The sequence below is a fragment of the Podarcis muralis genome, chromosome 4 (assembly GCF_964188315.1).
Source record: "Podarcis muralis chromosome 4, rPodMur119.hap1.1, whole genome shotgun sequence".
Classification (NCBI taxonomy): domain Eukaryota; kingdom Metazoa; phylum Chordata; class Lepidosauria; order Squamata; family Lacertidae; genus Podarcis; species Podarcis muralis.
Window position 1 is genome coordinate 73,213,655 of NC_135658.1, and position 16,354 is coordinate 73,230,008.

General features: G+C 40.7%; 1 protein-coding gene across 5 annotated transcripts in view; it reads left to right on the plus strand.

Annotated features, from left to right (window-relative positions):
• Positions 1-875, plus strand: part of HERC2 (HECT and RLD domain containing E3 ubiquitin protein ligase 2) — a 98,679-nt gene extending 97,804 nt beyond the window's left edge. For all 5 annotated transcript variants that reach the window (XM_028727824.2, XM_028727826.2, XM_028727827.2 and 2 more), the window contains exon 93: positions 61-875. In XM_028727824.2, the coding sequence (XP_028583657.2) occupies positions 61-333 (273 nt within the window). In that variant the 3' untranslated portion in view covers positions 334-875. The remainder of the gene's footprint in view (positions 1-60) is intronic.
• The last annotated feature ends 15,479 nt before the right edge of the window (positions 876-16,354 follow it).

Consider the following 16,354-nt stretch of genomic DNA (forward strand, 5'->3'; position numbering starts at 1 on the left):
GCTGTTTGTGGTGGCTGATTCAGCAAAACTGACATTTCCCTTTCTCTTTTGACCTGACAGGTTCTCGATAAATACAATCCTCCAGACCACTTCCTCCCAGAGTCTTATACGTGCTTCTTTCTGCTGAAGCTGCCTAGGTATTCTTGCAAACAGGTGCTGGAAGAGAAACTGAAATACGCCATCCATTTCTGTAAATCTATAGACACTGACGACTATGCCCGAATAGCGCTGACGGGAGAGCCGACCGCTGACGATAGTAGCGATGACTCGGACAACGAGGATGCAGACTCTTTTGCTTCAGATTCAACACAGGACTACCTGACAGGCCACTGAGCAGGGGGAATGCTCCTTGCCGGAGCTTGATGTTACGAGCACTGAGGCCAAAGCGCCACAACACGTAGCATTGAGCGGCGGGCCGTCGTAGTGAAGAGAGCAGAGAGGCATATAATAACCAGAGAACTACTAATTATTAACTGAACACAGGGAGCTTGCATAACTCATTGTAGGAATGATGGCTGATAAATGAAGTAACTTCCTTTTAGAGTAAATGGGTGCTGTGAACGGGCACTGAACTGTCTATTTTGATAGCTGAAGGGTCCCCTTCTCCCCCCCCCCTTTATGCTGCACTGCAGGTAGAACTTTGTGTTTACTGATGTGTTGTAAATGTTTATAAAATATTACTAGAGTAGAATTCCAAAAAATTGAAAAAATTTAAATTGTGGGTGCAATAGGTTTTTTTCCTTCCAAATTAAGTGTTGTGTTCTCTGCATCTTCTTGATTGTATATTGGAACTACCGTGCAATGACTGAATAGTATTATAAATATTTCAATTAACTTTACTAGTTGTTTTGTTTATTAAAAGAAACTTTTTGGAACACTCCGTTATCAGTATTCCTTACATTCACAAACCCAACGCCTCATTAAACTCACTCCACTTTCCAGTGTCTATATATTAGCTTCTAAATATATACATAAATATATATAATGTATCTTGGACTGATAACTTTCTGTGCACTCCAGAATTCTTAACATGGGAAATTTACTGTACATAATTGTGCAATGTATATGCAAAAATTATAATTTCCCGCTGAATAAAACATCTGTCACAAACAGTTTAGTAGGGCTTTTTAATGTGAGAAACCTTCCATGGGATTTTGAGGTACCTAAAGATGGCTTCTAAAGAATCACTAGGTGCCTACATGAGACAAGTCAGATTGCTCAGCTAAAACTTAGAAGAATGGGACAAATCCAAGCTTATTCTTGAGGTTAGCTCCCAGACTAAAAGGTTTAGCTGTGAAGTGGTGAGCTCCCATTCCCCAATTGTTTTTACTGCTTCTAAAACAGAGTTTTTAAGGGAGCACTGTTTGGAAAAAGTTCCTATTAAAATTTCTTATCCCTATGGCTACTACTTTGTACTACCCAAATAGTACAAGTGTCTGGATTAATCTTTCACCAAGGTTTATTCAGCTAAATTTGAGGTGATTGTGCTCCTAAGCTATGATTTTGCGTGTTTCTTTTTAAGTCTTGCACATCAGTCACATGGCAAAATCAAATCTACTTCATGTTTCAAGTTTTTCTTTTTGGTTTTTTAAGGAACTGTAATTTGGCCATTATCAGTGATTTGCCTAGAGCTGTCAAATGGACACTTAGCTGGTATATAAATCACACTGTTCTGGCTTCATCATCTCAATTGTTTCTGAACCTGTGCTTTCACTAACAGTTTCTCTTAATTTTCAGGCACAGGAATATTGGACTGCTGTTCTGATGAACTAAACAATTTTTCTTTTTAGACTCTTTGGATAAACAAGCTGTGATTGTTGATCAGGAGTCTGATCTCTATAGTAGAATGTATTCTATTGTACTCTATAGTATTATGGGAATGGTAGGTTTGCGGAATGTAGGTTACTATGTTTTTATACTCAGAGTAGACCCACTGAATGAAAGGGCATGGCTTATTAAGGTCCATTCATTTGAATTGGCCTACGCTGAGTATAACTTAGTTGGATACAACCCATGGTAGTCTTGCATATTTTTTTCCAATTAACTCTGAAAGTGTTGACAAAAGGGTATTATTTATAAAATTTATCATATCTTGTCCTTCCAGAGGAAGCCCGGGTGGCAAACACACATGTAATAAAAACATAATCAAAACTTTTAAAACATTTAAAACCACCTGAAAACAATGAAATGCAGTAAGGCATTTAGTCAAAGCGAATTCTTGTGAATGCACCCTAAAATGTGTTGCAATTGTAGCATGTGCTAAAGATAAAAGAATTTTTTAAAAAACTGGCTCCCACGGCTTCAAAAAATTATATATACACAAAGCAGTGCATCTGCCATCTGTCAAAGTCGTGATTTGTAATTTTTTTTTATATCAAAGACAACCTCAAAGAAATATGCTGTCAGGTCAGTTAGAACTCAGCATTGTTGGAAAATAAAAAGGATCCCTTGATTATTTGAAAAGTGGAGCAGTGTTTTAATCTTGGTGAGAGTTCTTCTTCTTTATTGTTAAAATTTGCCTTATCTGAAAACAAACAGCCTTATCGTATCCCAGAAGGCTAATCCTTAATTAGGGCTCATTGACAAAGTTCTGCTTTAATAATTCTTGCCTTGTTCACTTCTGGTACATTGCAATGAGCTTCCTAAGAGCTCCTTTAAAGCTTGCTAATCAGTGCCTATCATTTGACTTGCCACTGTGTTGGATTATTTTGCAAGAAGGGGTGCCGTTATTTTGAGGCAAAACTGGAAGCCATGCAGTAAGATTTTCCTTAACCATCTTAGATTATCACATTCTCTCTCTCTCTCTCTCTCTCTCTCTCTCTCTCTCTCTCACACACACACACACACACACACACACACACACACACACACACACATTTTGATATTGGGCCAAGCAATTTGAGGCCCCTGCGTTCACTATAAGGGCAAATTCCTCTGACTTGTCAAATGCATTAACTTAAAACAAAAAGCAAAACAATGCCTGTTCAGTTTCAGCCTTGCAAAGGAAACTTCCGGGTTTTAAATTGTGGAAGACTTAGTTGAAAATTCAAAGTGGCACAGAAGGGAAAGAGATGACCATTTTGGTAGCATCTGGATCTGCTGCAGACATTGCTATTGGAAGAAGTGTTGCTAATATCAGTCATAATACCACTTCCTGGCGGATTAGTCCAAAGGCGGTGTGCTTTGAAGAGTGTCTGGCTGGGAAGCTCGTAAACTGGGCATTGTGGGCAAAGCTACCCTGTGTGTCTGCAACGTCTGGTAATGGAAATGTAATCCCAATGAAAGCAGGAGACAACTTTTAGATAGCATGACCAATAACTTATTTGTAGGCCTATTTTTCATTATTTGTCTTATTTCTTCTTTAAAACTATTTAAGTGAGTAAACATCACTTAAGCCTGTGGTTCTAGATGCTGGACTCATAACTCCCATCAGGCCCAGATAGCATGATCAATGGTTGGGGATGATGGGAGTTGTAATCTAGCAACCACCTCTTCCCAAACCTCCTTTCAGAGTGATCATAGAATTGTATGAATTCCGTGAACTCAATGTGTGTTGTAATGTGCTTCCTTTATCTTGTCTTGAATTTCCTTCGAAGCGAAGTGTGGTCCTTGTAAGGTGCGGTTCCTTCGAAGCGAAGTGTGGTCCTTGTAAGGTGCGGTTCCTAGCGACACGAGTCCATCTAGGCCACTGACAGGACGCGGAGAAAGGTGACTGAGTGGGAAATAACGTTAGGTGGACGGAGTGTCCCAGAGGTTAAGGGAACGAAAAAAGAAAAGAAAGAAAAGAAAAAGTAAACCAACCCCCTTGCAGTGTTTGTTCTTTTTGGACAATTGGAAATGTCAAGCTACAATTGAAAAAAACCCCTTTAAGCTCCTTTCTGTATTCTGGCAGTAACCAGCATAGGTGCGTCCAGTTGGCTTGTATTGTATTGCCAACACGTGGGGTCCGGGGGGAAAAAAAAAAAAAGGGAAAAAGATATGTGCTCTGCAGAGGCGCCAGGAATAGAACCCTGCATGAAGGGGTTCTCAATTCTGCCACATTCACTGCGCTGCATGTTAGGGGATTGGGAAACAGACCTTAAAACACCTAGAATCTTGCAGAGTACAAGTATATAAAAAAAGGATTATTTGGTCTTTAACATTAAAAGTGACATGAGTTGCTCATGAGGTCAAATTTTGTGTTTTCATGTTAAAGGTGGGAAGGTTTCAATTACTAATACAATCATGTAATCATGTACTGGTTTCAGAATTTGAATGTCATCAATTCACTGTTCTTTGAGCTACCTGGTATCTTAATGTTTTTGTTAATAGGTTTGTTTCTTATTGACTCTGTTGCATAAGGTACCCTGGGTGATTTAGAAACCACTTGTTAAATGTTGATCAAAAGTAAAAATGTACAAATGTATGGGAAAAGGTAGTGTTGTCAAAAGGGATGGGGTTTTAACCCCCCCATCCCATGTTCAGACAGATGAGAAGAGAAGTAAGAGGGTTACGGGGACAAAGCAGTAAATCATCCCCCTTGCAGTGTCTGTGTTTAACACAGAAACAAAGACGCTATGCAGCCCTTGGTGGAGTCTGGAAACCAGGTTAAAATGGGGCCAGAGAACACTAAGGAAAATTGCAAATTACCAAATATTGCATAGCAATATTTAAATTCAACCAAAATTGATTTTTGCACTACCTTTATATTTTTGAAATGCGTATAATATTTTTATTTGTAAAAGGGATGAACAATTGTATGAAGGTGAAGTAGTGGTCTGTCGGAGAAGGCTCTTCTTTTGAAGAGAGGTGTATGCAGAAGTAGTGGTCTGGGCTGGAGAAGGTAGAGGGAAGTAGAAAAGGTGAGAGGTAGAGGGTAGAGAAGTGAGAATGTTGGAACAGGAGAAAGGTTGGGTAATGGGTTGTAAAGACAATTGAGTGTTTTATGCTGATTAGTATCACTGAAATTAACATATTCATATGCTATTATTGAGAGTAATTAATACAGCTAATTATATGAGCAATAATATGCTATTATTGAGAGAGTAAATTCTTTTTATTCAGAGAGAATTTACTAAATATAGTAAAAGCCGAATAGATAGAGGCTGTGTGACCAGCAACACACTTTAGTCACAGTCCTACATGGAGGTGTGGAGTGATCCACACTAATATTATTGGTTGAGGTTTTCATGAGTAAAAAACTAGCTTTTAAAGAATTCTGAATTAAGAATTAAGAATATAATATATTATGGAGCAGACCTTTTTTTTTTTTTTTTTGGCTGGCTGGACAGCTAACCATCCATAATTTAACAGCAAGAGCAGGGACCTAGAATGTTGTTTGTGCTCTTTTTAGTATGTCCCTCCCATGAAAGATACTCCTTGGATATCTATTAATTGAAAATTGAGATGGCCCTTTTTTTTTTTTTTGGATTTCTAAGTGTACATGCCAGGAGAGGTCTTAGGCAAAATAACTTTTATTTCCCTGTTCACATTAGGCTGTGGAAAGTGTCCAGTGCTTTGAAATTTTCCTGTTCTGAGACTCACATATACTCAGGGTAGTTGCCAGAATCAAAAGGTGTCAAATGCATTAGTGACAGCAGAATTAAGATGTTGAAAGACAAATACCTCAATGCTTATTGATACAGTTACCCAGTAAGGTGATTCCTCCTAGGTTTCTCTTGGGTGAAAGGCAATATTGAACAAATTTACCTTATGTGTGGTTCCTTTGAAGGAAAAGTGATTTTTAATGTTTGCATGCAAATTGATGTATTAAGGTAAATGGAGAAAGTATGTACAATGAACTAATCACTGGTATGCTACTGAACCATGGTGAATAATTGGAAGAGGAAGGATTTTGTGTTCTGATTGTAACTGCATTTTTCCAGAACCATTTCTATCTGAAGTATGTAAGGTGTAAATGAACTTTTATATGAATGTATCAAAAGACTTTCAAGTTTATATTTGCGACCACCCAGGGGGAAAAGATATGAATTATCTGGGCATTAATTTTGAAATTTCCGAGTAATATCTGCCAGTTTCTGATGCCTGGTGGGGATTATATGCAACTCCAAGACATATGTTCTCTTGGCAAATTGTGCCTTTTATTGTTTAATAATATACAATCTTGCAGGAAGTGCAGAGAAAGTGGAATTGGGTTTTCAAACCAAAACGCTAAGTAAAACAGGATGATGTGAACACTGGCCCAACTGAATGCATGAATGTGTGAATCCATTTAGGAAGAGTGTTGGGGTGAAATAGCAAATGTGTGTATTGGGAAACTGGGACCTTAATTCATAAAGCAAATAACACCAAGCAAGCTTTGTCCTTCAGCAGAATACACTTAAGATACAGTGTACACAAAGCTACAGTGATACACAAAAGCTACAGAGCTTTTCTCTAGTGTAAGATTTGTTTACATCCTCTGTAGCATACGCAAGCAGGACCAAAAATGCAGGAGGAATCAGATGCAACATTTTGAAGTAGGTGAAGGCCCCACTGCCTGTATTCGTTCGTTTGTGGTGTGTGCCTTTCTTTGTGGTTTCAAATATGAAAGTTATCAGGCACTTCTTCTTATCAGGGCTGCTGATGTCATATGCTTTCGTAGCCTTCTCCGACATGGTGGTGTTCCCTAAAACGTTCCTAGTGCTCTAGGTCAGATATTTAGTTTCACGTTATGAAAAGGAACAAGCAGGAACCTTTCCCCTAAACAGTGTCTTGGTACCTGCTCTCTCAAACCCCCCCCCCCATCTGCTCTGCATAGGATTGAATTAAATAGATATGCAAAAAGTTGAGTTGCACTCTGTCTCCTTCTGTGTGTGATATATACAGATGCAGAAATGAGTTTATATTTAGTCAGCATGAGTTGCTTATTCCTCCTGTTTAATAGGAGTACCCTTTCTGACTGTCATCAGATGTTTTCTTATAAGAAAATTCAGCCATACAGCAGGTAGCACTTAACTTATTCTAACTGAACCATAATTCTAACTGAACCACTGTCCCAAGCCAATTCAGTACGTGAATATGTATATCAAGGATTAAATTATTTGCAGATAAATAATAAATAATAAGAGGGGGAAACTAGGAAGGACTGTCCTACAGTTTATTTAAAAGGTCAATCAACTTCCAAATGCAGCCCAACAGAACCCGCTTTCACAGTGAATATTCTGCAGAAAGAATTTAAAACAGAAGCATATCTTAAAAGGAAAAGGTAGGATAATCATGGTAATAGGCTACCTTCCGAGAGGATCTCATTCTTTTGTGATTTAATTTCTTCTTGCAATTTGTGTGTATATGCTACAATCATATTTAGCTCTGGAAGAGAGCCAGCATCTGGTACATGTTTTTTTTATGTGTTTTTAAGCTTTCTGTTTGTGTGAATGATTTCAGATGCCAGATCATCACCTGTGTTACCTTGTTAACGTACTTCATCTTTGTGTCAGTGTAAAAAGAGAGAGGGGGGGATGAAAAGGGATAATAATAATAATAATGATGATGATGATGATGTTGGGATTGAATAATTTAGAAAGGACTTAAGAAAAGGAGGTGAAGCAGACAAAAGGACAGTACAAAAGGGTGTTTCAGTATATAAGATCATATAGCGATAAAGTGGGCGTAGCGCCTTTGGTCTTGAGGGCAGCAGAGTACAGGGATGGGAATTGGCTGAAGAAACAGAAGGCATTAATGAGGTAATGGGGCCCTTTGGATGTCCAGCAGTCCTTTGTTGGGCTCAAATTGTCGTTTTTGTGTGTGTATTGAATATATGCTATATGGTGATTTGTGGACTTAGTAGGTATCCAAAGCCATTTGCACATGGCGAAATATGTTTTTTATCAAGGTAATTTTATCAAGGTAATTGTTAGACCCTGATGATGACCAACCCATAGCCTATTTGTCTGAAAAATTAACCACTACGAAACAAGGTTTGCCTCCCTGCAAGCAACAGCAGTGACCGCTGCCACTCTGATTACAAAAGCTGACAAGTTCACCTTTGGACAGGAAACCACATGCGTCACTCCTCACGCTGGGCCAGCATTGTTGGACATGAAAGGAACTTATTTTTCTATCTCCCTTTGCCAAGCACTGCTCATGCACCCACAGTTGCAGCTTCAAGTTACTGAGGTTCTTAACCCGGTTACACCACCATCTATGGGAGAGGATGGGCCTCCAACACCTGCCTGCATATATTCCAGCAGGCCTGTTTTGAAGAATGAAGCAAACCCCAGACAGTATCAGATTGGACTGCTACGATTGATCTACACCAACCCCTTCGACTCGCCATCTCTTAGTGCCCTACGGGCACCGCCTCACACTTCTCACTGCATCGGCTCGGCCCCACCCACCAGACAACCACCCTGCTGGAAGCTGGCATCTCTACACACGGCAAAAGAAGAATCCAGTGTGGACTAAAAGAGGACATTTTCTTTTCTTTCCCTTTGAATATATAGCTTTGTATATAGCTTTGTGGGAGGTACCCCAGGTTTTAGAAGAAGAAGGTATTAGGAAATAGATATATCTCCACCACTTAAGGTAACCCAGCGGCTAATGAGAGAATGGGGTGCCCGCAACATGCAGAAATGGAAGCCTATTCTGCAAAACCGAACCAGTTGCACGGTCTGCACCCGGAACCTCTCGCAATCTGTGACCTACAGATGCTTTGGGAGGAGTACCCCTCCTCCCTGTGCCTTGGAATGAGTCCTCAGTTACGGCCCCAATTTTGGCTTCCGGCGGATTTTGGGCTGCGTTAAATTTGACAGAAGGAGCCTGTGGCTTTAACATCTCTGACCATGGTGTAGCTATTCGACACCTGGCAACAGAAATAGAGAAAGTAGCCCATGTTCCTGTCCCAACCAGGAAGGGATGGGACATGTCTTGGTTGACTGAGTGGCTTCCAAAACCTTGGGTGGCTTAGAGGACTTGTAATGATGTTAATAGACTAATCTTGCTTCTTTTCTGCTCCTGTATACCCTGCTTAACGCAATGCCTGCAAAATATGATGTATAAAATGATGTTACGAATGATTCGGCCCCAGATTACAGCACTGACATGAGAATACCGGCCAGTACCTTGGGACGAGCCAAAAGGCTGTCCAAAAGAAGAGTAGGGAATGAAGGAATGGGTTTCCAAAACCCAAAAACTGACTGTGCAGGCAGTTTTTAAACTGCACCAAAATCCCCATTTCTCCTTAGCTAAAATGCATAAACTTCAGCCGTTGAGCAAATGCAAAACAAGAACACAGCTCTCTCCCTTATCAGTTTGACGGCAAGACTGGCCTTGACTCTACCAGTAGAACAGACACAGACATATCTTATGTTCTGACCACAAATGATGCAGAGACCCAAGTCTGGGACTAACGCCAGAGCATGTTCTCGGAAGTAGTGACCTCTTGCTCCAAGATAGGAGTAGGAACAGGAATATCCTTTTATGGTCAGGAGTGCAGGAAGGAAATCCCTTTTAAAGTTAAAAGTGCCAGAGCAGGAACATATGTGATGTCAACCCGCGTACATAGGCTGACGTGGTTGGGCTCTGAGGGGAGGAGGGAGAGGGTGCCTGGAGGATATAAATACTGCATGAAACTTGTCATTTCTTTGGACTTGCTGTGGACTCACCACGCAAGTGCCTTCTGCTATCCGGAGAGCAGAATAAACTCTTTCTTTGAACCAACTCGGTGTCATTTTGACTTCCTTCCTCCTGTCACGGAGCAACGCAGACCCAATCGGTGAACTCCAATAAGGCTACAATTTCATGAGGAGACCTTTGAATGCTGTATTATTATTATTATTATTATTATTATTATTATTATTATTATTACAGTGGTACCTTGGGTTACAGACGCTTCAGGTTACAGACTCCGCTAACCCAGAAATAGTACCTCGGGTTAAGAACTTTACCTCAGGATGAGAACAGAAATTGCGCGGCTGCAGTGGGAGGCCCCATTAGCTAAAGTGGTACCTCAGGTTAAGAACAGTTTCAGGTTAAGAACGGACCTCCAGAACGAATTAAGTTCTTAACCCGAGGTACCACCGTATTATTATTGCAAGATAATCTTTATTAGTTTTGCAAATTTCATACTACACATACATATTATATTTCATTTTACATTTATACTTGCTCCTAGGAGCTGACTTCCCTCCTTCCTTCTTCTGAATTCTTTATATCGCCTCTGATGCTGTATTATTATTGTGATTATTACTGTTTTTGTATATGGCACATTGAGCCATGAAAGGGGGGTACCTTTTAATATTGCTATTTACTTATTTATTGCATTTATATGCCAGCTTTTTCTCCAAAGAGCTCAAGGTGGCATACATGGTTCTTTGCCTCCTCATTTAATTCCCAAAATAATGCTGTGAAGTAGGTTACTGGCCCAAAGTCACCCGGTGAGCTTCAAGGTTGAGTGGGGATTTGAGCCCTAGTCTTCCAGGTCCTAGTCTGACACTTTTAACCACTACACAACACTGGTGGTTAATGGAGTTCAGTTAGACAGAGAACTGAAACAGGACCATGTAGCCATCTTGTTGTAATGTTTGAACAAGGTGAATGCATCCTATCTGCATGCAGAGTTCAGGTAGGTGTTTTTTCACCTCAGAGTTTCTGGTGACCTACTAGTGGAGTAGAGGAGGGAGTTTGCAAGTTGGAAGAGACAGGCCTGGGCTTTAGTTGCAGGCTATAGCTTAAGTGTGAAATGTTGCAGGCAGAAAATACTAGTAAGGGTAGTGAGAGACCAGGCTCTGGATATTTTTTATACCTGATCTGGCTACACCTCAAATGGCATGCCACTATTCTGTTCCTGAAGATACCTAAGCACACACATTCATAGGCAGCTCTCATAAATTCTATCCATAACTAACTGGAGTAAGTTATAAGCTAAGCCCTATTCCTTCTATATTTGAAAATACTGATGTGTAGGAAGATGTATCACCTTTCTATCCAAATTTTGTTACATGTCCAAATAATTCCATTTTGTATGAGATTTTCTTTAAGGTTGGCAGACGCAATGTGGGCCCATGGTTTCCCCAAGGTCACTCCCATGGGAAACTTTCAGGGCTTAGCAGCTGCATTATTCACTTTCTGCCACTTTGGTCTTATTTCTAGTCCGTTGACTGTAATAAATTGACAACTTCCTGCATATAAAGAAGCCTTATGCACAGAAATTTTTCCTGGTAGTTATAGGGACCAGCTAGTGCCTCTAACATAACTGCCTAGGGGACATGGGGGCTTCGGCCCCCACAAGAAAATATTTGAGGCAGCTGTCCCCCCCCATAGTTAAAGGGTATTCCCATTCAAATGGCATGTGTTCACTGCATCATGTGATTGATTATGTGGGGCAGGGCTTACCTGGGCCCCCACAATATTTTATTCAGGTGGGCATCCCTGGCCTCTAACTAGCCTAGACCGTTTAATTTCCTAAGACAAGCACAGAGCCATGCCTGCCACTCATCAGAAAAATGACAAACTCACACCTCCAGCCATGAAAATACTTTAATCTGACTGCCAGCCATTGATGTGTGCTTTGATGAGACTGTCCTATGAAGTTGTTCTCGTACAGATGCATATTCAGTAATAATAATTATTACTTTTGTGGAAGGATGTAAACATGATGGGGCTGTAGGTTTCTCTGCTTCTCTCCTCCTTTCTTATCCTTTCTGCTTCAAGGCACAGAACTCAAAAGTCTCTCAGGAATGCAGACAAAGTGTTTTCACTCCACCCCCTGGCATGTTTGCCATAAGGTACAATTGGGACCAGTTCACAGTGAGCCTCGCTCCCTGTTCCCTCCTCTTACGTTTCACCATTTCTGACAGGGCTCAGCCATTCTCTGGTGATCTAGCCCAGGAAGTTTTATCAACCATCCCTCAAGACCAAATAATACATTCTTCTTTGAGAAATTATCCTCACAGCTTGTCCTGATTTAAGAACCGAGCACAGACCTTAGAACTGTCCCAGGTGAAAAAAATTACAGGAGAATTAAGCACACTCATACTGGCTCCCCTAATTTACCTCAGTTTTTTGTGCTTACTCAAACAGCTGCTGTCAAAAGAATATTTGCTCAGAATTTCAGTTAAGATGGATACTCTGAAGGTACTCTTGTGTGCTATTCAGTACTTTCTCCTAAAGTACAACCATAACATGAGCCTAAGTTGGGTGTGGGGTTTCTCCACCTCCTGACAGAACTAGCGTTGATCCAGTTTCTCTTTTCCTCCCTTGCCCTTTGTAGCAACTGAGGGAGGATTAAAAAGAGCCTTGTTAATGCAGTGAAAATTGCTAATAGCAGTCAAAGCAAGCGCCAGCTTCTATGCTTGGTGTCACATGATGGTGAACCTAGGAATTTTTGTTTCATTCCTGTGTGCAGTGCATGGAATGGACACTTGTAGAATCACAGATGCTGAACCCAGTTCTTCTGCGAGCCATTTCATTTAGACACAGCCTTTGCACGAATGCAAAGTTTTGAGGTGCTTATTGCTCTTTTAACTGACAAAATCTGATAATGAACTTACGACCTCCATTTTTTTGTGGCATTTTTTGAGAAGACGGCAAGAAATCTACAGGTTACAGGTAAAACACCTTTTTTTGTTTTGTTAATGTCACTGATAGCATATTCTTTAAAATGTACTGTTAAATATTCTGAGACAACTACTCACTGGTAAAGGTTGCCCTGATACAAACACTTGAAAGTGCATGTTATATTTACTGTTTGATAGTTGGAATGTACTTATAAATGTGTTCCACTTCTTTGACTGAAATGAAAGGAATTAATTTTTTCATCCCCAAGGCTACTCAAACAATTTGAGGAAAAATTAGGCAGCAATGTTCCTTCCTTGAAAAGCATGGTTATGATAACTATTTGGAATTACTCTGAAATAGCTGGATTGAAACAATCGGCTTTAGACTTTTTTATTGAAATGCTGTATAGTAGAGTGTTGGGAACGTTAGCTCTTTCTTTTTAGGTTTTCAAAGTCAATGACTCAAATCTGACGCTGTGTGTGGCTCATTGAAATCAATATGACATACTTCAGAGTAGACTTGTATAGGTTTGTGTTTGTACTGCAGACACTCTACCACTGAGCTGCAGATAAATGATTGTGTAGGAGATATTTTTTGGCATAGAAAGCATCCCTTCTATCACAATTGGGTTTGAAAAATGCCACCTAGCTAACAGCAAAGTCCTAACTTGTTTCCACTCAGAAGGAAGTCCTATTGACTTGGAGTTATTTATTTCTTTTGCTGCATTTATATCCCAACTTTTTCTCCAAGGAGCTCAAAGTTGGCATACATAATTATCTTCCCTCTCTGTTTTGTCCTTGAAACAACCCTGTGAGGTAGGTTAGGCTGAGAAACTGGGAGTGTCCCAAGGTCACACAGGGAGCTGCATGGCTGAGTGGGGATTTGAACCCTGGTCTCCCAGATCCTAGTCTGACACTCTAACCACTACACCACCCTGCCTTTCAGTTCAGTGGGGCTTACACACAGGTAAATGGGGCAAGGATTGCAGCCCAAGCCTGCATGCCATGTCCTGTGCTTGTCAGTTTAAAATATTTAGAACTGGTCTTTTGATTAAAAATTTCCACAGCAGTTAAAAATATAGTGTTATGACAAGCTTTAAAATATAAGCCAGGCTAGCTTCCTGAGTTGAGCTGAGTGCTTGGGCAATGGGCCATTAAGGAAAGCAGAGGAATGGCGGCTCTGTGTGAGGCGGCAAATGGGTGGAGCCCCTCTCTCAACTCAGAGATAGTGAGAAGGACAAAGCATGAGTTTAGAGTTGGGAGTTTGCAGTGATGTGAACTAGAGGAGAAAGAGTCGGAACAGTATTTGAGATTTCTGTTTGAATCCAAGGCTGTGGCTATGGGAGAAACAAGATCCTTTTGGTGCATTGATGCCTTGAACATCTCAGGCTCAGGTTGCAGATATGTGTAAATAAACCATATATCAGAAAGACACCACAGTCTCTGCTCTGCCTCTTTTCCAAAAGGAAACACGAACCCTAGGTAATCACTTTGAACCCCAGGAATCCTCATACCACTCAGAGATTGGAGTGGTGTGAAACAATATTAACAATAATGGGTGGGTCCAATGTATATGAATGGAAAGAGTTTCTTTTCACACAAATGTTTCACTCCATGGTGCTTGTGTTTCTAAAAATTACACCTTTTCCTTTTTTTTTGGTCAAACTTTTGTGCTCCAGGCGTATTGTGGAACAAATTTGTCACCTCCTATATTTTCCTTTACCATTTAGGTGGGTAAAGGCCACAGAGCATTAATTTTACACTCTAAAGGACTGCAGTTGGTGAGATAAGGAAAAAACAACAGCACCCCGCTGTTTAAATGGGAAGCAGTGCTTAGAACTTGTGTCAGTCCCAAATTACCCCTATTTGATTGTTTCCAGGTAGCTATTAGCCTGAGCGCAAAACGGGAAGCTAGTGTTAGCGTATTACTCTGGGTTTTGTGTCAGTTGCCTTTCTAATCTGGTTTTTAAAGAAACATCCCTGGTGTGCTTGAACAGGAGTTGAGTAATTACTTTGCTAGGATACCTGGTTTCCATGACAGCGATGCCTGCTTTCCTGAGCAGAAGATCAGGGAAGTGACCGAATACACTAGTAAGCTTATAAAACACCTGTGTATGATGTATAGCCATGACAGGCTGAAGCACTAGTGGTGGAAAACATGATTGCTGGTTTGGATTGAGATCTAGCCACCAGATTTGGATGTGTAATTCTTCTTGTTGTTGCATCAGTTTTGGAGCCCAGATCAAGTGCCCAAATTGGGTCTATTGAAATGGCTCAGATTTCCCTCACCCCAAGGGCTTGGAAACCAAGGCGCGGCTTCCGATTGACTGCAGGAAGCTCCTGCAGCCAATTGGAAGCCACAGAAGTTGCGTCGGATGTTCAGGTTCCAAAGAACATCCACAAACTGGAACACTCACTTCCAGATTTGCGGCATTCGACAAAACATTCGACTCGCAAGGCGTTTGGGATCCAACATACAACTGTATAGTGTTATGAGTTTGGGGGTGGGGGAGGAAGTTCGCTGTATGTGAGATTCTTCTAACCCCTGTGATCATCCACCTACACTCTGAAGCATTCTATCACTTTGTTACTTGCTGTAGGTGGAGACCAGGCCTGTTAGATGGGATCATTACATGGATCCTGAAGAGGCAGGGAGAAAAGTCCACTGGGCAGACCCCTTAGGAAGAAGTTTATGAGCTACTGCTTCTGAAAAGTTGTGGTATTTCAGGACAGTACAGCAAATATTTCAGCACTTTTTAAGCGCATGCATCAAGTGTACAGAAAGAAGAGCAAGCAGGAGTGGCAAGGATATTCTTCCCCCTTTCCTTTTAACTCAGGTGATTAACTCTGAACCACCAATTAAAAGTTAGTGCTAAATCCCATTAATGGCAGAAAGTGGTTAGGGATTAATCCTGAAGATTTAAAAAACATCTGTTTCACATAGCAGAGGGGTTTTTTTATTATTATTCTGTAGTATTTTGACCCAAAGTTGATGCATAGCTTCTGCACTTCAAATTGGAGTGGACGGTGAAATGAGAGCAGAGTGCTTGCAGGCACCTAGCTGCTGCTTCAAACCGAAAGAAGTAAAAAAGTGTAGCTAAAAAACCAAAATATGCACTGTACAGCCCATTTGCTAATCACTTTGCTTCTTTCTCAGAATTATTTCAAATCCATGCAACCCTAACATGCCTTGAGAAAATTTTCAAGCAGCAACATTTGCACAGTCAAAGCTGAAACAATGGCCTTACCAGCTTATTTTTGTCTTCTCCTTAGCACTCCTTAAGACACATTTTGCTGTCCCAACCACTAGATAATGAACTATAAACCAGTGCTTCCAATTGCATCTATTCATGTCAGTATCACTCCCTGCCCTGTTTATGTGTGATTGTGATATTTAGCTTCTGTTCACACTTGCATTATTAACGTGGGATTTAATGCTGTGGGTTTTTTTTAATTATATTTTTGGTTTATTGAAATTCTTGGGCCGTGCCAGGAGCTTTCCACTAGTCTTTCAAGGAAACAATAGTATAAAGCCAATATAATATTTGCATATATAGGTGTCACAGGAGCTGGTCAGTAATCACACAGTTCAAAGATGGAGTTAACTCTTATTAGCAAAAGCACAATCTCTATACTCCATGACTGAGTGTCATGCCTAATGAGCAGAGCTGGTGGTCTTCCTCCATAAAAATCAGTTGCTGAGACTCCTGTCTCCTTAGGGCTTTCCCCGAGCAAGTGGAGACTATGCCTGCATGCAGCCAACCAACCAACCAACCAACCAACCAACCAACCAACCTCTCCTTTGCTCTTTTCATGCCTCTTCTGGTTTTGGGAGACAAGTGGGGGAGAGAAGATTGTCACAGCAGCAGGAGGAAACA